The 20,752-nt window shown below is 46.7% G+C and overlaps 2 protein-coding genes and 1 long non-coding RNA gene across 5 annotated transcripts in view; 1 reads left to right on the forward strand and 2 right to left on the reverse strand.

The window, feature by feature from the left end:
• Window positions 1–1,588: 1,588 nt before the first annotated feature.
• LOC144114745 (uncharacterized) lies at window positions 1,589–7,657 on the reverse strand. Its single transcript, XR_013311108.1, has 2 exons — window positions 7,447–7,657; window positions 1,589–4,815 (listed from the first exon to the last, which is right to left on the reverse strand). It is a non-coding gene; the product is annotated as an uncharacterized LOC144114745 (long non-coding RNA).
• Window positions 7,658–7,739: 82 nt separating this feature from the next.
• The window catches only part of LOC144114739 (uncharacterized), a 58,023-nt gene continuing 45,010 nt past the window's right edge, over window positions 7,740–20,752 (forward strand). Inside the window, exons 1-3 of one of the 3 annotated variants that reach the window (XM_077648671.1) lie at window positions 7,740–7,942; window positions 10,424–10,491; window positions 13,597–13,701. The gene's annotated coding sequence lies outside the window, so the exon portion shown is untranslated. Of the gene's footprint in view, window positions 7,943–9,696; window positions 9,998–10,423; window positions 10,492–13,596; window positions 13,702–20,752 lie in introns of those variants that run through there. The other 2 variants (XM_077648672.1, XM_077648670.1) reach the window with 2 other exon arrangements.
• LOC144115995 (uncharacterized) lies at window positions 17,859–19,346 on the reverse strand. The gene has a single exon (XM_077650656.1). The coding sequence runs from the start codon at window positions 19,344–19,346 to the stop codon at window positions 17,859–17,861; it is 1,488 nt and encodes a 495-aa protein (XP_077506782.1).

The following is a 20,752-nucleotide window of genomic DNA, read 5'->3' on the forward strand; positions in this document are numbered from 1 at the left end:
AATTGCTAGGGTTGATGGTCGGTAGATGAGTTATGTATGCTAGAGCAAATACGGTAACGCATTGCCGTTGCTACCGTTGTCAGGCTTGCCTAGCCACATTTGCTGTACGGTAGCAGTTGTCTTTTGTTCACCGTACGGTGAAGCTAAAACTCGTTATTTAGCATACCGGAAACGTACCAGCGGATACGTTGACCGGTTTTACGTACGCATGTGGCACACTTACCCAGCTACGCACTCGTAACTGCGCCTATGTCTCCAGTATCCTAAATCTCTCTAGTAACTGGCCTGTTAGTGCCAGCCAACAGGCTTGTGCACTTTCCACTTAGGTCCATTTAATATCACTACCGAATGCTGCGATGTAGAAGAATGCTCTCATGTTCCACTAAGTTGTTTTCTGCGCATGTTGCATACAATGTAATTCACAGACAACCGAGACACAGAAAAGCCTCAGCCACGTCTACAACAACACGTCTATGAGACGTCAACAAATGGAGAAACCATTTGGACGTGTTCAAAAGCTCTAGATGTTTAAAGATAACTACAAAACCTTTATGTTCAGTGCGTCTGTCAGCCTCAAACCAGCAATAGCAGTTCTGTCGCGAAGCAACGACCTTGTCTAAATTTTTTTCCCCTTATTTTTCTGCAGACCCTTCAAGTGTGCTATATATTCAAGAGACGCTAGTCGCAGGCTGCGTTGCGCCTCAGTACAGACATGGCACGAGACGGTTGTGTTATACAAACATTTTAATGTATAAATACGGATATCTACACTTGAAATAGGACATGGTGAAGGAACAGCACTAAGTATGGGACAGGAGACAAACATGGAAGCACAAACACGGGCGCAGCGCCCGTGTTTATGCTTCCATGTTTGTCTCCTGTCCCGTACTTAGCGCTGTTCCTTCACCATGCAATACCAGCTAGCCCGTCAACTCGCTCTTCTAAATATGATTAACAGAACATGAAATGGTATGGACAAGAACGCTATCAATGAACGCTGTTGCTGTCACCCTAAAGGCGCCACTCGAGCAATGGTAAAAGAACTGAAAATGAGAAGTTAACAGGCCATACCTTCGCACATGAGACCGAATGATCCGCCAAAGATATACATGAAAATAAAGAAAAAAAGGAAGACACCGTGTGCGCAAAGGGAACGCCTCCCTGTCGCGTTTCCCTCCTCTGTGCTGGCATGAAACAATAGAGAGGAGGATGTTTCGTTGCAATGTCCCCTCCCATCACCGGATCCAAAACTGTGCTTTATGCATATAGGAACTGTTTGATATGACGTATGTTGCGCATCTCTGCCTTCACGAAACTATAGCCCACTTTTCTTAACCTCTGAAGTAAAGACAAGAGAGACATTGTGCTCCCCAGCCAAAGGAAGAGGAAGAAGCAGCACTTCATTCTGTTTATACTGTGCTGGCATCAGGGCCAACCAATGACTGAATGTGTCTTCTACAATTAGCACTCATTCTTTTTGCTGGCAAAACAATTAGCCAGTTAAAGTGTCCACCAACATTAATATTGAAGCTGTAGCATGAGCAATGCGACATAAGACGTTCCAAAATCCCAAAAAGATTGCAGAAAATTTGGACCACAACAGATGTATTCTGCCAACATGTACAGGCAAGACATCTAATACGTAACCTTGCGACTCATTTTTAATCTTCGCAGTTTTAATGCATATATGCTATCCAACTTCACCTGCCTTTTGAATATGCTTGTAGTCAGCTTACTGGCACCAAGGCTTTCACATATTTACTATTATACATCGACTAAGCAACATTTCTGGAGAAAACAACTGTTCACACAAAAATAAACAGCAATGTTGGAAATGATTTTTTTTCTTATACTACCCATGAAAATAGACCTGTACAAGAGGTATGAAGCAGATGACGCATAAGCAAGCATCTAAGGATGTAAAAGGGGCATGTTTAAATACAGGTTGTTATTTTCATAGTGCAAGGAGGCATTAGGGCTTGTTGGAGCACTTATGCAAGTGATCGTCTAGCAGCACTGCCGACGAGGGCTTCAGGCGTGATTTTGCACTGCAAGCACTTTACAATATGTACAAGTTGCAAGAACAAATAATACGTGGAGAAAGTGTGTGTATGCACATGTGCTTTATGAGGGAAGACAAAAAGAAGAATGCTGGGGAAGCCGGTGGCATGTTGCAAAGTTATGCTGGTAGTCTCCCCGTGGCACGCTGCACAAAACAGTAGGCATTGTACCAGAGGGGACAGATTGCATCAGGTATGCTGCAATGTTGTGCATCTTTCTAATATTCTTGTTACCACAGCAGCAAAGGGCCAAGTGCTCAGGCTCTTGGCCATCATTACCCCTCAGCTCGTCCCAGCATTCTGTAAGTTTACACCACCTTATTTACTTTTCAGACCACCAATAGAAGATCCATACCTCCTCCCAAGCCTACACAGCACAGACTAACTGGAGAGTGAAAGACAAAGCACAAGCACCACACACTGTGTCCTTTGTTGTTCTTGCTGCCTAAGTTCAGCATTATCTATAACTAATGCCAGTCAACCTTCATTTCTTATCTCACATCTGCCATCTTGCTCCTCCCGGTTAGCTTCAAAGGATCTGGTCAAACAAGCACTCTCAATCACATTTTATTTTTAAGCATCTAAGGGCATTGATATTCAAGGATAGAGCTCAATAAAAAATTTTTGCTGCTGTGGTCCAGCAATAAGCCAGACACGAGTAGCTCTTTTGCAACAGGCTAGGTCATTGCAACAGTGGCAGCCATCACATGCACGTGGCAATTTTCATAGCGCAAGCTTTGTGCAATGCAATCTAGGAATATCTCTCTCCAGGCTACAGAAAAAGAGAATTGCATCACTGCAACCTACATTGCTTTGGAGCACAACACAGGACACTGCACCTGCCAGGCTGAAATACACATGGTTTTCCGCCCTGTGCTGTACATTACAGTATATACAGTAACAGCACAACTACTGCGAGACACGAAAGGAACACGTTGTGCGCTTTGCATGCTGTGCACGTTCCGAGGTATAACGGGTCTGGGGAGAACTTCCCCTGGCAGCAATGAGAAAGGCGAGTTCAACAAGATGCTACATCTAGGCGGAGGTGACAAATCCCTTCAGATCACTCCTGCAGGACAGCTGAAAAGCGATGCTGCAAAACGTAACTTTTCTTTTAGCAACTGAAACATGGCTCTGACTCTGTGACAGACACAATTTCTTGTCTGCAGAAGGACATCAGACTGAGTGATTGTCAGTACTGCATAGCAGCAAGACACAGTTAACCAATAACCATGAGCTTCAGGTCAAATTTACTGATTTGCTTGGATAACCAAAACTTGGCTGCAAGTGGATACAAACTGATATGCACAAATGTATGAATTACAAGAACTTGTGTTCCCCCCCCCCCCCCCCCCCCCTCCGAAAAACAAGGAGGCGGTGGCACATACAAGCTCACACTTAAAATAAATAGTACATATATTTTTATTTATAATATTCATATATAATGTATATGTATATATACTTGATGGCTCAAGAAACGTAAAAACAGCTGGCAAAGGACACACAAACAAAAACCAATGCTGTACAACATTCAGGGACATGGCTCACACAAGCATACACAACATACCAGGATTTTGCGAGGAATTTCAAGTATGAGACACAAAGAATGTGCCATAAAACCATATTTACAAAATCACGGTAATGTTTTGACCATCTCTGTTGTCGTCAGGTGGAGCACGAGTGAGGAGTTGTGCGTTGCTTTCTTTCCCACAATGAGACGGTGGGTTGCATACTGGGCGTTGAGATTGCAGCCATGCGTACAGTTCCTGCACGCCCTTCAGTTAATGCGCCCAGCCACCGTCAAGACGGGCTTCTGTACAACATGAGGTAATAGTAGCAAAGGATCGATGTCCTGGCCGTGCACAGAGCACTTCAGTAGCTGAGATTTCTTGCCAGCATCATGACATACACAATACATTTGGCTTGGGATGGCTAGCCTAGCATCACGGACAGTGAAGCGCACGCACAAAGTAAAGTGTCCAGGCACACAGGCACCAGCACCCTTACACGTACGGTACCAGGATGCCAGGTTGTGCCCACAGTAGCCAGTCGTATGTTGATGGCCACAGTGTCAGAAAGTTCACTGCTCACAAGTACTCCCAGTATGTATTCAGCTCCCCACTAAAAGGCAATCTGATGTGTGCAGTAGTACTGTCTTCTAGCAGAGCATCTCTTCCTTAAATCTTTACTAAAACAAAGTTGCAATGACAATTTTTTGCCAACCCATAAGGGAAAGTGTCCAAACTGGGTGAATTCCGAGATGTTCCAAGTTGATTTCGATGATTTTGTAGTTGCTGAACAACCAGCCATACACCCATGCAATCACAAGTGTTGCAAAGTTGAGCTTTCTTCTCCTTGAAGCTCCCCCACCTTTGGTGTTCTCGTGTGCACACGCACAGTTTTGCAAGCTGTGTGTTTGCATGATGGTCAGCAGAATGCCGCAGTGAATCTCCCAGCCGCGTCAGCATTGAACTGCATCACAATATGCTGAAAACCGTCAAGCTAAATGCATGACACCAGATGCTGTCTCTACGGTGTGGGCTCTGTTTGGACACACGAGGCAGTTCACGCATCACATGAGTCAGGGCTCAAACAGAGCAAGGAGGTCGTCATTAGCTGGTGTGCTTCCAGCTGTGGCTGAATTCTAAGCTTGGCCAGCATGGCTGCTGCCAGTGCTACCTGTGCCACCTCCAAGGTCGGGAGGGTCGAGGTATGAAAGCAGTTCCATGGCGTCGACGCAACTCTCCGGGAGCAACTGCAGAAGCATACAAGCAAAAAAAGAAACAACTAAGCTTGAAGCAGTTGCTACGTTTTTCCTTCGCTACATGCTAGGCAAACCTGACAATTTTGGCCATAGGCCCAGAGCATTTACGCTCTTTAAAAGTACTGCATGGTAATATGCCACATCAGAATCTAAGCCAATGGATATTAGTAATGCCCCAATTCAAATCAGTTTTTAGAAGTGTACAGATAAAGGAAGAAAATGAGTCAGACACAGTGAACCCACAATGTCTGGTCTGCAGACTTTCTGCAGATGTTCAAGCAAGGTTAGAAATTAAACAACGTGGCGCAGGGAGGCTTGCTTTGGGAGCATATGGCAATACATCAAATCAGGGGGTACAGGGTGATATGGGATGGGCGTCGTTCGAGAGCAGAGAAGTTGCAGTAAGATAGAATTTGAGGAGCGATTGAACAAATGAGGGAAAAGCAGTGGGCTAGGAAAGTTTTCAGATACCTGTATATAAGGAATGTTGACACGAAATGGAGAAAGCAAACTAGAAAACTGACAAGCAAATATCTGGACAGCAAATCAGCAATCATCGGTCAATAAAAAGGTTAAAGAAACAGAGAGCTCTGTGTAAAACAGGGATGCTGTCGAAATCAGCACTAGGAACATGAAAAGAATTTTTGAGCAGGAAATTGCCAAAGAAAATATCTATAATAATTGTGAGGGAAGCTCTTTGTTGTTTGAGGCCAGGACGGGAGTTTTGCGGACTAAGATATATAGATACAGGTACCTCGAGATAGACACGTTGTGCGTTGCGTGCAGAGAGGAGGAGGAAACGGCTGAACACTTGATACATTTCTGTAAAGGGCTTCACCCTACAGTGGAAAGCAGCGGGGCTGATTTATCCAAGGCATTGGGGTTTAAGGACAGTGAAGGGAAAGTAGATTTTAAGCGGATAGAAATAAGCAAGCGAAGGTTATCTGATTGGTGGCTAAAATCAAGACAAGAGTAAAATTTCATAAGTCATAGCTAGGTAGCTTGAGCCACCTCCCGATTTAAAGAGTTCAGCCGTATCCATCCATCCATACTGAAGCACTCTGGTGCTGGCGGTGAAGGTCAGACACTGCTTAAAAAAAAAAAGAATTGTCAGTAGAACAACTTGTTTCTCAATTCATATGTCGAAACAATCACCAAACGGAGCTGGAACTTATCAAACATAGAGCATTGCGAAAAAAAAATTTTAAAATTCCCTAGCTTAGATCTACTTTGCAGCTAGCAACACTGTTTTTAACTTCTCAATGTTAGCAGATTTTTCTAAAATAACATTGTTGCCAAATTTCAAGGGATAATTTTTCCCTAATTAAGAAACATATTTCCCAGATATTTCTTGGGATTTCTTGAATATTCTAAATCAGGACGTCCAACGTTCTCTGCGGCATTTAATTTTTTTTCTTTGAAATTGGCTATTAAAAAGTTAAATGATTCCGGCTTGGCTTCAAGTGGCTTCAGCTGAGCGATGTCGATTGGCCATCGGGTATTATCAAGTGATGCTTCAAACCAGTTGCTTCCTATCTTGAGTGCATTTTGCATGGTGATGAAATAAAAAAAAAAAGAGCCCGTGTGCTCAGATAGCGGCGCACCTTAACGAGCCACAGGTGGTAGAAAATAACCCCAAACCGCTTTACGCGCACCTCACAGGCCACAGTGTTTCTTTCGAATTTTAACTGCTTTAACATCAATTAACCTTTTTGAGTCGTGTGCGTGCAATGTGTAAAAGTCTCTATACACAGGCCATTGCCCCTTTGGTGTTTAAACAGTGAAACAAGCATTCGAAACCTATTTGATCCTAGCGAAATATGTCCAATCCACGGTTCCTGCTCGCGCGCAGCGAGTTTATATATACACTGTGCAGAGAAACAGAAAATAATAATGTTGCGATTATGACATTTTCGTTTAAGCAAGCATTAGCCTCAATGTGTAAAGGCCAAGGATTGGCGCGGCGGAGATGCAAAGAAGTTTAAAGTTCTTTATAACGGAAAATCCGTCACACATATGCGCAATATATAGAAGTCATGGGCATAAAGCTGGCCATTCGCATCAACAAACCAAGGACATCAACAAATTCACATTTGTTTATCCCAATGACGATACCAACAGGCAGCGATCGAGGTGCCTATGCTGCGCGGTCTCAGAGAAATGAACACGTAGTATACGTATGTAACGTATGTACTACGTACTATACGTACCGCGTTACCTTTTGGCGCGGCGGAACGACTGCTTTAATTTCCGGCGGCCCTGCTCGCACGTTACACGGACAAAAAGAAAAGACTCATGATGCCTGCTCGCACGTTACACGGACAAAAAGAAAAGACTCATGATGCGATTATGACATTTTCTTTTAAGCAGCTATGCTAGCCTCCATGTGGAAAGGCCAATTAAGGATTGTACGGTGGCCGAGTATCCGAAGAAGTTAAGTGCTTCATAACGGAAAATCTGCAGCATATGCGCAATATAAACTAGGCACGAAGCTGACAACTCGCATTAATAAACCAAGCACTCCAACAAGATTCACATTTGTTTATGAATGACGATACCAGCAGGCAGCGCGAAGGTGTCTACGCCGCACGGTTTTTGAAGAAATGAACGCTGCGTTCTAACCTTTTGGCGCGGCGGGACGACTGTCTTGTATGGCGGTCCAGAACACCGATTTAACAGAGCCTTTCAAGTATTTTTCGGAACATCTTGCTCTCTAATTTAAATTGTACACCAATAAACTTGCAATTAGGAACGAGAAAGCCTCGGTTGCGATCAGCCAGAATATGTAGGCTTAGCTCCTAGCGACCATTTCGCCCTTTCTACCGAGGAAAGATCCCCAGCATGCTAGGTGCTTCCCCGTGTCTGGTTATAAAAGCCACGAACAAAATTCCCTTTCTTTCCCCGTGACTAGATGCGAATTCCCCTAGGCAGCTAGAACGTTGAATGGATACGCTTTTTTATAGTTCATTTTGTGCTTCTGCGTGCTGCATTTTCTCATTTTGCGCGTTCGATTCCTGACAAAAGTTCGCGTGCTTTAATAATGCGTTAAAGGCCTGTCGACCAGACCAGAGGATTTCCAGTACCATATTGCTTTCTGGTCTCAAGTGCCGTCCCAAACGTACGTGTTATCGCCAATTAATGAGCCGTGCGAGATGTTCAATTAATTACGTTTGACGTAACATTTGGCGGGCGCGTATGAACATGATAGGATAGGATAAACTTTACTGCTCTAGTTTCTACACACTTCAGAGTTCAGAGGTCGTCTTCATCTTGCGATGTCTTGATTCGCCCTCTTCTGCGGGTGGAGCCCCTAGCTATATTCCAGGGCCCCATGTATTGGATCTGGCAGCTTCACAGCATATGTTGCACCAGCCTTTGTTGGAAGGCTGGATTGTGGCTGGAAAGCGCTTCCTCCCACTGCTCCCGACACGGTTCTTTCTGATTATGGAAACTATATATAGTTGTCCGTAATTGCACTCCCATGTATCGATACACCGTATGTCTGCCTCAGCATTTGGGGCACGTGTCCCCTGTACTGCGTTGGATAGATCTTATTTAATATGAAAAGATTAGCTACGGTTTATGTTTGGAGCTTCCTCCATATGACCGCCTCTTCTTGAGTCAGGCTGGAGTGCGGATCCGGATCTTTTCCTTACCCCCAGTAATTGGTGATTTAGAAGGTGGACATTACGTTTTCTGAGGCCCCTCCGGGCAGAGTGGATGGGAGGCTCGGTTCGTGTAAGCTCGAGCGGTCTCATCGGCCCTGAGATTGCTCCATACTTCCGCATGTCTGGGTACCCAGAAAATAACATGCCTCGCCTGGTCCTTTTTTGGAGCCACTTGTGCTCCTGTCTTGCACATTTACCTATCCTTCCTTTATTTCATACAGTTCCTGCACGCCTCTTTCAAGTCCGTTAGGATGGTTAAAGATTTTCCGATCCTTTTGCCTTCGGCGATCGCTAGAGCAGCTGCAAGTTCTTCGCCCTCATCAACCGTGCCGTTTTTAATGGGTGCGCTAGCAAATTCCGCGCCCTCCCAGTTGAGTGCTACCGCTGCCATTCTCCCGTCTCTTCCTCTATATTTGGACGCGTCCACATATACTGTATTTTCTTTGACCGCCAGTTTCTCTTCTATGTTTTGTTCTCGCCTTTCTCCATGCATGCATAGCCGGGGAGGCGTCAATAGCAAGGAGGTGTCGCAAAATGGCATACATCTGGGCTAGTTGGTATGAAACAGCGGTGTTTCGTGTTTCAATGTGTCTCTCTACGTCCCTGCGTCCCGAAGTTCCCCCACAGATGGAGGAGGTGTCCGCCGGCACACTCAGATGCAGACCATGCAGACCCTACTTCAGGGCATGTTTCCGCCCAAAGTTCTTTCCTTCCTCCATGCTTCCGCACACATTCCGGGCCGCCGCACAAAATTCCTCCATGGCAGAAAGATAGTCCGTTGCAAGGAGGTTATATATTAAAAGTTTTAATATAACCTCCTTGGTCCGTTGTTAAAACTTTTCGTGTTACCTAAATATTTATAAACGGCTCGTTTAATAAAGTCAAACATTAAAAACCTGATTGCGTTTACTGTTGACTGGCTGCTGTTAGTTATAGCCTACTATAGTTTGTCAAAAATTTATTACTAAAACGATCGCTTTTGCAGTTTTAACCGCATCTGTGTTTGGCGAACGGCAGCCTCCGTTGCTTATGAGGAGCTTATCTGGTATGCACTGTTAGGTTAGGGGGGCGTCTGGCATTTGGCTGTGGCAATTTTTTTCCGCGAAGACTTCTTTTTAGTTTCAGTAAATGCGCTTTATTCACCCCCCCCCCCCCCCCCCCCTTTCCAGAGTTCTTTTTTTTTTCGAGAGAGTATCTTCTTTGCGTTCCCGTGTTCATCTTCGTCATCATCGCGGCATAGTCAAATCCGCATCTCATGCCGTATCCGTATCTGTCTGGGCTCTGGGGCGCAGATATCCAAAACCGCGCGAACTGCGCGTCTGCTTGTGTTTCTTGTAACCGCTGGAGGTCGTTTTTCGTGATGGCCCGCCAGCTTAAGAACGAAACAGTTTCTCCTGAAGATGACTCGGAGCCGTTCTTGCTGCCAAGTGCGTGAGCAGACAAAATTATGTCCTTGCTTTTGCGTAAGGCGAAATGATGCGTCTTCGCATCAGCCTTTTCATGCCGTACGTATACGGTGTTCTTGAAGGTCTTTGAGTGTGCGATAATATTTCTCCTGCTTTATTGCTGCCTTTAACAGTTATAACGAATTTCTGGTGGGATTACGTCGCTAGAGGTCTTGCAGTAGAACCGCTCTAGTCGTGCATGGGGCTGAAGCATTGCAGGTATATACAGTCTTTGCCAAAAGTAACCGTGCACAGGTTTCTTAGACGCATAGCGAAGTACTTGTGGCAGCCCTTAAGCTCTGAGTCTGTGTAAAATAAGGTGAGCATTTGTCCTCACGTTTTGACACCTTTCGGTTTTTACGGGTGCCGTAACGGCTCTATTGTATAGTTGAAAAGCAAAAACCTGTTGCTCTGTTACTTTCGGCAAAGGAGGTACGTTGCCGACCAAGTCCAGTTTTTTTTATATATCCTCTTTTGCTGTTGCAGACCACTGCGCCACTGGAAGTGAGCGAAGACATTACTTTACATTTCCCCTCTGCCCCGTCCAAATACAGGTGACGTATTTCTTTTTAGCCTGTTATACTGTGTGGTGTACAGAGTCGAGTACACTGCCTAGAATGGTCCGACGGCCCCCCGAACCGCCTCTGACGTGTGATTTGCGAGTTGCGATGCGAGTTGCGAGCACCGGCTTTTTTATCGCTGAAAGAGCACTGTCGGCTGAGCCGTGAATGTGTCGCGCTGCCGCCACCCTGCTCGCGGTGCGCCATGGCCTCGCGCGATGCCATATGAACGCCGGGAACATGCGGGCATGGTTTGTCATATATCGCGTTCTCGGCTCAGTCGCCAGCAGGGACGCCGTTGGGTGCATTTAGACGTACCCAAAACTCAAGCTAAAGGTAGCCAAATTAAAAAGCCATGTCATTTAATCTGAGCGCCAGATTTGTAGCCAAATAGGACAGAAACGATATTATGAATGCAGGTGCCATCTAAGAACAGTAAACAATAGCATTTGGATTTAATGATGTGAGAAACAGAATACAGAGCACAAAATTTCGCCCCCTTTTGCTTGGTCTTCAAGCCAGGTACGCTGCAAATAAATAAATGAATTTAATATTAAATATCAATGCATAGGTAGTGATGTTGCAAGAAGAATTTTGTCGCATTCTAGCCAACAACTTAGTAGGATGTTAATTGAAGCAGTTTTGCCTCGAAGTCGTAGACCGAACTGGATTCGTGGAATTGCCAATAGCCAGCCGAGTTTCATTTTCTTGCGCATGTTTTTTTGTCAAGCTCACTCAGGAGAACAGGCGTTCATCATCAGCATTAGAAACTGTAACTGAAAAAATTTTAATGTGCCTTGCACCAGGTATGAAAAAGGGCATTTGCCGCAAGTGTCTTTGTTCGATGCCGGTGCATGCCATAAACTAAAGTATTTAAAATGGACTACTTCATAGTACAAAACAAAGCACACGTACATCGCATAAAAAGCGATGAGACAAGCGTTTGTCCTGCCTACCTTTAAGTGATGTGTGCTTTGTGCTGCATTATGAAGTAGTCAATCTTAAATCATGGGCCAACTAGCCCCGAAACAAGCGTGTGGGAAGAGCTATGTAGGGCGAAGTGGTAGGTGTTTGAATGACCGCCCCTGAGAATATTGCAATAATGTGTATGAACTGTGAGGAGACTTTCCGGACGCACATTGCAGAAAATGTGAGAAAAACGGTGTAGATGAAAACGATAGTGATTCCGATGAAGTGTTCATTGCCAGCCCACTTACCAAGATTGCTCATTGTTCGCCAAAAACCGCTGTCAACTGACTTGAGAAATCATAGAGGCTGAAATGTGTGGGGTTTACTTGGGGAGATAAGTACGTCCTCCCCACTCAATCGCGGCTGACACTGTTCAGTGCCGCCCGGACCCCACTCCGTGATCGCGTATGCTACCGAGCGCTCGCCGACCACGGCGGGCCTTGTTCTGAGGGAACAAAGGAACGACACACTGGCTGACACAAACAGGCATTTATTGCTACAGCAACAATAACACCAGCTAGCAACAAGGTACACTAATGAATCGAGGCCGCCCGACTCACCAGCAAGGTTCTGAGCGAATGTTCGCCCGCGCTGGGGCAAGGGATATATACTCTGAAGGCAGACTGGACGCTATACGGGAGCGGGTCTCCCCGTCGTTTCCTCGCCCCGCCGGCGAAGAGCGGAGCCGCGAGCGGACGTGTCGCTCGCGCCGACGATCCCAGCCGAAGAGCCCCATCTCTCGCGCGCGGGCTTCAGCAGTCTCCCGCGCAGCGACGCTGGCACCCTCTCTTGCCAGTTAATGTAACTGACAAGGGAATGCGTTCATCCTCGGGGTGAGACTGCTGCTGCACGGTGCCTCGCGAGAAAGCAAACACAGGGGGCCGCAGGGCAGGTCCCAACAAATGATAGACCGATTGGATGGGTCCTACATGGCCAAAGCAATCTATTGCTCTTACTCGTAAGGAGTTGTTACTCTTGCGTCGACATATGAATGTGTCGCCTACTGCGTATGTGTGAAGTTTGCTAGGTTGCAAGTCAGCGCTTGTGTGTTCCATGTGTCTTCCTTGTGTCCTAGTCTTTCTTTACGCTGTACATTTTCATCATGAATCACCAACATGCCCAGACTGCCATCGTAGTAGCTAAAACTCAAACATGATGTGTGATCTTGGGCACACTAATAGTTTGCAGTTGCCGTATTTCTGACTCGCATTGCAATGGAGGAACATAAAGAAAAATGCAACGGCAGCTTCAGCATGCGTTCACAGTTCTTTGCCCTTTCTGTGTCATCAGGATTGATGGCATGCAGCCTTCAAAGTGCAGATGAAGCATTTGGAAGCCACTGTGGGAGTTGCATCGCCATTTGCCTCAAGAACTGGAACCAGCGCTCTCTCACGGCCCTTTGGTCTAGAGAAATCTTCTCTGAAGATCTTACTTTCTTTAAAGCCACGCTGGGCGCGCATGTAGGCTTTCTGGCTACCCTAGCTGCGCGTAGGGGTGCCTCAATGTGCACCATTCTGCCGGCAGAGATAGTGTGACTTAAAAAAATATCTGGTAAATGCGCCAGCATAGAAGTTCAAAGTAGCCGCCAACGGCTACCTGGTTGTCAGTGCTCTTTCAGTGGTACTATGTGGTACAAAGCCGGCAGCTGGCTGTGAATCCACTTATCCAGCGAATCTGATTGGAAGTAAGGCACCTTATTCGGAGCGCCCTAGCTCAGACCGCTTTATACTAGAGTGATCAACTCTGTACTTAAGCTGTTGCTAGGGTTGCCCAATGCATTACTAATTGTTGAGATACCCCCTTGTTATTGGTTAAGCTGGATTGGTTGTTTTTCTGATGACAAGAAGCATTTTCTGTATCATGTCACAGGCGCCATGATGGTGATCCACACTTAAATAGACCCACAATCCACGTAATAGGCTGCGATATATGCATATTAGATAACCATGCAGTTTTTTTCTGTGCTGTTAGTCTTGTAGGACATGGTGGCCACGTTGACATCAGTTCAACACATCATCATTTGGCTTTTCTGTTGGAATTTTTGGTAAATCATTAAATAGAAGAGTGTGGGCGTGTTGCATTGCATGTCATAAGGATGTTTTTATAGGTCCTTCACATTTTTTCCTACAGAAGAACACTCGATGTTCATGGCGACTGACTCGGGTGACCTCATGGAGTTGGCGAAATACCAGATGGAGCATGAATCATTTACGGCTGATGGCCCTTTTGAGACAGGTAATCAAAGTTGGGCTACCTGGATCAGTGTATTACACTAGAGAAGTGCATATGGGGCATGATAGAAATCAGTTTATGAACAAGTCAGCTTGTCCGTGTTTCTCATTTCTGTCTGTCATTTGCCTTGCATTGCTCATTCAACTCAACATGCTTCAGTACGAATAGCCTCACTCTGCTGCTCTAAGGAAATAAAGCTAACATCACCTCCATGGGTTTTCTTTTTTATCTAAGGTGTTCTGGGTGTGTTGTCATTTTTTTTGCTGTCTTCATTTTCTGCTTAAATAAGTAGGGCTTCCTTTAGAAGCAGCTAAATTTTAGTTTTCCTGTGCTTCACCTGAACCATTAACAACAAACTGCATAGACATGAAAGACACACACACAGGAGATGAGGTTGATGGGACAAGCTAAAAATTACAACTGATTTTATTACTGATGTTTGAGTAACAGCTTATATAGGTAGTGATAAAAAATACAGTGTCAGTCAAGTATGAGAAGAATTGAAGTTTTCCTTCCTTGTTTTGGCCCCGCACGGGGGTGTCTGCAGCGTGCAGACAGTGAGTGGCGACACCACGAGTTCGAGAGCATCCACAGGGACATCCCCGCAAGGGGATGTTTGTGAACAGTGCATCACCACGGACCCGAGCACCAGCGCCTAGCCGTGTGTGGCATCGCCGTGTCCAGGGAAAAAGGGATACTAGTGGTTGAGCCGATGCTGAGTGTTTGGACCTTTAAGGCCCCCTTGGCGGAGGCAACACACCACGTTGGCCCCTAGCTTCCTGTAGACTGCACCTCCGGCCTGACCCGACCAGGGGAAATCGGCAGTCACCTTTTCCTATCCTCCCCTGCATCTTTCACTTTCCTATCTCTTTCTCACAACTCTCCGATCTCCTACTCACTTCTTGGTTTTTCCTTTATTCCTGGTGGCAAAGGTTAACCTTGTGTGACCAACGACCCTGAGTTACGTCACATTTGGTTATAGTTGAGGAATACAGCTGGCGTGGGCAGGACTTGCTTTCAAGTTCCTGTCCCGTCCCTGTGTTGGGATTCGTGGCGTTTGGCTGGCACCATGACCCGAAAAAATTAAATTTTTTTATGGCTCCCCTCCTTTAAAAACCAGATCGCTCTCTTAAAAGAGGGTGGAACGAGGCAGATGACTTTTTTCAAAAATGAAAAGCAAAATTTCCCAAATATCATGTGATCCACAGGGAAGAACAAGATAAGCAGGCAAGAATAATATCTTCCTTCCTTGTGTCAAAGTACTTGACAGAAACCTTAGCCGTGGGTATAAGCTCTCAAACATATTGCCAGTGGTGATTTATTGCTCGAACTGTGCGACAATGTCCAACACTTTAAGCTCTCAAACCTAACGTCTATAGGGGAAATCCCTGTCTCCGTGACTTCCCATTGATCACTGAACACTGTCCGAGGCGTAATATCCGAAACTGATTTTGTACACATCACCGAAAAAGAAGATCTCGAAGGGCTCAGCGACCAAGACGTCATTGATGTCCATCGAATCAAGATCCCGAAGGACAGTAAGGAAATAGACACAAAACACTTGATCCTTACTTTCAACATGAGCACATTGCCCGACAGAATTGACACGGGATATTTGAAAGGTAATGTAAGACCATACATACCCAACCCTCGCAGATGTTTCAATTGTCAAAGGTTCGGCCACGGCTCAGAGCGTTGCCGCGGTCGCAAAACTTGCGCAAATGTGCTTCGAAGAATCACCATTCTGATGAATGGGACTCAGCCCCGCGGTGCTCAAACTTTGAAGGAAACCATGCTGCCTAGTCCTGGGTGTGTCCGTCGTGGAAGAAAGAAAAAGAGATAATCACACCATAAAGACAAAGGAAAACATTTCATTTAGAGAAGCGAGAAGGCGTTTTGCGCTTACAAACACATTCTCCTTCACAGCAATACAAAACTTCGCTGATGTGGTGCGCAGGGGCGTAGCACCACACAGCACTCCGGCACTTCCAAGGCCGCTTTCACAGAGCCTATGGCAGGGCCCTCCATGCCCCAGGCAGGGTCAGCGAAAGCTGCAGAGCAGGGAGCTCCGGTCCATGGGTCGGCACCCCGCAGGACTTCCCCCCGTTGGGGGAGGCCTAAAATTAGCACAACCGCGGCACAACAGCAGGTGATGGTTGTGACCCCCAATCTGCCCGCTTTGCAGCGGCGGAACAGCTCTCTTGAGCGAAAAAAAGGCACCCCCCATAACGGGCCCACCACATAAGTAAATCCTCTTTCATTCCCTCTCAGATACATAAACACGGTGTTTTTAATTCTGTGGAACTGTAGAGGACTTATGCGGAATTAAAGTGACATAACACATATTTTAGGGTCAATGGTATATGTAATGTATATCTAGTAGCTTCTTTTAAATCTAGCAATAATGCTACAACTCTGAACTTTAAAACTTTTGGGGTTCGAATAACAGCGGAAAAATCACACAGGGACAAAACTGTTTAACGATAACAAAACCATTGTCTATATTCAAGAGGCATTACACATGCCTTCTTCCGACGACTCTTCTTTCCGCACTGGCCCCGTCCACACGCTTTTTCACCCTCAATCCACGAGGCACTCTTTCTCTCTCACCCGCACGTGCACATGGTTTGGTGGTCGCGTCCCCACCCCCACACTTGCGCCGTGTTTGACATCTGGAGTTCTTTCGGGAAGGAGACCGCTTGAGGGCGTGTAGCTGAAGCGCCGTCTGTAGCCGACCGCGCGGCTCTCCCTAATGTCGCTGCCCATTAAAGGCGCCGGGCTGTTGGTGGTCTTTTGTCCGCTCTCTTCGGGGCGCCGCCGTTCGGATGTTTCCAAGGGCGCCCAGGTTTCTGTTGCCGTCTGTTTCTGCTTTGTAGCCCTTTACTCAAGCTAGGCGCTCCTTTCCGGGGAACTGCTGTTTCTGCTTTTTCGTTTCCTTATTTCTTTACATCCTCCCCCCCAAAATGAGTATACTCATTTTATGTTCGTTTCTAAGGGGTAGAGGAGCTGTACCGGTCGTCTTATGATGACCCCGGACGGCATCTTGACGGTGCATGATCGGATATGTCCATCTCGCCCCTTAAAGACCTCCACAACGCGAGCAGTCTGCCACATATGCTCCGGCGCATTTTCTTTGTGCACGATCACCAAGCCGTCCACGGCTATGACACTCGCAGGACTTGAAGAGGCGAAGTGGGCTGACCGTAACTGAAGGATGTACTCCTTCAATCATCGCTTCTAAAATGAATTCATTATAGTTTGCCGGTATTTCCATCTCGACCTATGTCTGTTGCAGTGGCCGAAGGAATGGACGCTGTCCTTGCTTCGGGCAAAGCGATCAGCCGTCTGCCCGTGATGAGATGGGAAGGCGTCAGGACCGATGGTTTCCTTGGGTACTCTTTCTTCTGCATGCCCAGCTTCCATGTAACTTCTAATAGCCGAGTCGTGCTGTTCCAAAAGTTCTTTGTTCCGCCCAAGTCGCCTCGTCAAGCTGTTTAGCCGTTGCACCGCCATGTGTCTGTTGTCACTGAGTTCTTGCGATGGGTCTTTCCATGGCAGTGCAACTTCATAACGCTGACCTTTCTTTTCCAATTGTATTTTGTCTAGTGGTCGTGCGTTCGGCATCTCTGGGGAATCTTTTATGCCAATGGCGTCCAACTCCCAGAAGTTCTGCAGCGTAGTGTGGACTTTTTCAGCCGTCTCCAAACCTATTCGTAATATGCAAACATTGTTTGCTAGTATGAGGTTGGGGGTCACACTGAACGGCCCCTGGATGGTCCAACCAAGCCTGGTGTTAACGGCTGCCAACCCTTTGTTTTCGTCGCTTCGCTGCACTTCACCAGTTTGGAATTTCCAGAGGTTATCGGCGCCAATTAATAATCCAATTCCTGGGACCGATGCCAAGCCGGGATAGGGAAATTTGTCTGCGATTAATGCACCTCCGAGTTCCATCTTTTGCACAAAACTGTGATCTGCGGGCACCCGCCGGACATCCTTGCATATAAAGTGCACCTCAATAGCCTCTACTCTGGTTTCTTGGCCGCTATACTGGCTCCGAAGGCAAAGTTCTACGAGCCGGCATCTTTGCAACTGCGTGGCAGGCTTCCCAAAGGTGTTCAGATGGAATTCGCTCTCTCCCAACGTCTTCAAACCAAGTGTTTTTAGATGTCTTCTCGAAGGAACGTTTTCTGGCTTCCACCGTCCATTACGCCCCGGATGTAGCCGTATTTAGTGTCCCCCACAGCAAAGGCGCGGAAAGTCTGCAGCGCTGTCTCTTGAGTCTCTTTTCTGTTAGCGGCTGCATGCACGTTCGTGGCAGTGACCTCTGTTGGTGCGTCGGTTTTGTCTATTGTCCAATTTGGATTGCACATTGAGGTGGCGTGTCTTCTTTCGCAATGCTCGCAGCTTATCTTTCTCCTGCAATCTTTAGATCTGTGCCCCCACTTCGTGCACCGAAAGCACCTTTTTGCCTTGGCTAACTTCTCTGTCTTTTCTTTGTTTGTCAGCGCAGCTGTGCAAAACTCTGTGCCGTGCTTGCTTGAATCACAGAAGGCACATTTCTCAGCCTTTTCCGATTGCGTAGAAAGCACAGCGGCACTGGCAGTATGCTGATTCGGTCGTTTTCCGAAGCGGTCTATGTGATATGGCTTCTTCTCTGCCACAGTGACAGGATCTTGTTTGCACCGCTCTCGGCACTCGGTCTCCACTAGCAGAAACTCTAATATCTCATTTAACCTGCCGTCAGATCTGTCTTCTGTGTGCGTAGAGGCGGACTGCTGCGCTGGCGAGGCGGGGCTGCTACCGGCTGACGACAACGCATCTGTCTTTGCAGCTCGGCTTGTCAGTCGATGAAACTCTACTACCATGTCTCGCGGCAGCGCTGTTTGTACGATGTCGCAAAGCATTGCAGAGTAAGCATGCGTGGTCACTCCCAGTCCCGCGAGTCCGCAAATGTGTGCTTGCACATGGTCGTTAAGCCGGCGGAGTCCCCTCACATCTCCTGAAGACGATACAGACGGCAGTATCCTTAACATGGTAAGGTGTTCCTGCTCTATTTGTCCCTTGTCGCCGAAACGGCGCTGCAGTATCTGTACTGCGTCGTCATAGCAGGCCTCTGTTGCCTGCAATCCTCTTACTGCCGACGAGGCGGGCCCGGTGAGGAGGCTCTTTAAGTAATGGCACTTCTCCGCTTTCGACAAGCTCCGATTTTCATGCACCGTCTCGCGGAAGCATTCCCAAAAAGTCTGCCAGTTGGCAAGCCCACCGTTGAAGGATTCTAGATGCAGCTTCGGGAGCTTTATGCCACTGTGCCTTGGTGTCGGCAGCGACGCTTGCATGGATTCGGCGCTGTGTACGGCAGGCGTTGTCGGTTGCGAAGCTGCTATCCGAGCCTTGAGTAGACCGATTGTGTTCATGGCCCGGTCGTCGTATTCGATGGCCTCGGTGAATTCGGTCTCGAAAGCTTCCTCCGGTAGATGGTCCTCCATGTCGTCGTTTAACTTCCGCAGTTCATCGTTGCTTACTTGTAATCTGTGCAGCAGCGCTGTCAGTTGATGAACGTCGGCTGTCGGCAGCACTGCTGTGGCCTCGTTGATTATGATGGTGTTCTGCCCTCGTCGACTTCTCCTCTTGGCCTTAAGCTTTTCCATGTTCTCGTTTCTTCAGCTCAGTCTTTGGAGTCCCTCGTGGTCCGTTCGGATTTCACCGCTGTCTTCTCATCCCGGGTTTCGGCACCATGTAATGTATATCTAGTAGCTTCTTTTAAATCTAGCAATAATGCTACAACTCTGAACTTTAAAACTTTTGGGGTTCGAAGAACAGCGGAAAAATCACACAGGGACAAAACTGTTTAACGATAACAAAAACATTGTCTATATTCAAGAGGCATTACACACGTCTTCTTCCGACGACTCTTCTTTCCGCACTGGCCCCTTCCACACGCTTTTTCACCCTCAATCCACGAGGCACTCTCTCTCTCACCCGTGCGTGCACATGGTTTGGTGGTTGCGTCCCCACCTCCACCCTTGCGCCGTGTTTGACATCTGGAGTTCATTCGGGAAGGAGACCGCTTGCGGGCGTGTAGCTGAAGCGCCGTCTGTAGCCGACCGCGCGGCTCTCCCTAATGTCGCTGCCCATTAAAGGCGCCGGGCTGTTGGTGGTCTTTTGTCCGCTCTCTTCGGGGCGCCGCTGTTCGGGTGTCTCCAAGGGCGCCCAGGTTTCTGTTGCCGTCTGTTTCTGCTTTGTAGCACTTTACTCAAGCTAGGCGCTTCTTTCCGGGGAACTGCTGTTTCTGCTTTTTCGTTTCCTTATTTCTTTACAGTATACCCATAGTTTTATGTCTTCAGGAGACCAATCTTGGTCCACAACATGTGCACACCCTGAAACATTTTAAAACATTTAGATGCGATCGCGAGCAGGCAGATCAACTCTCGAGAGGCGTCATGATTGTCGTTCAAAGTGGCGTCCCTGCTCAAGAAATCAAGCTCAAAACAAAACTTGAGGCGATTGCTGTCAGCATCGTCAGCTACAAAACACTAACAATCTGTTCTGTATACATTCCTACACATTTTACATTAACAGTCCTTGATCTACGAGAACTGATAGATGAATTTCCAGAGCCATATCTGGCAGTTGGGGATTTTAACACACACTCTCCTTTTTGAGGAACCGAGCGCTGCGAATCTAGAGGGCAAACAATCGAAGATTTTATTCTCACCAGTATTTTTTATTCTCTCGCAGTATTTTATACTGCTCTCCAACCTCGGGCAATATGAACTGTTTACATTTGTCTTTTAGTTCACCATCTGTTTTTAATGATTTTAAATGGTATGACATCGACAACCCATATGGCAGTGATCACCTTCCTGTATTAATAAGTTTGACATCTCCGCCAGAAATCATCCCAACTAAACTGCGAAGTTGGAAGCTGCATTTAGCAGACTGGGAAATATTTAGAGCACAAGCTAATGTAGGAAATATATTTTTAGAAAAGCTCAGCATCGATGAGATAAACGAAATGTTCACAAATTGTATAATTACTGCCGAACACTTTGCT

Source organism: Amblyomma americanum, chromosome 1, assembly GCF_052857255.1.
Source record: "Amblyomma americanum isolate KBUSLIRL-KWMA chromosome 1, ASM5285725v1, whole genome shotgun sequence".
Classification (NCBI taxonomy): Eukaryota; Metazoa; Arthropoda; class Arachnida; order Ixodida; family Ixodidae; genus Amblyomma; species Amblyomma americanum.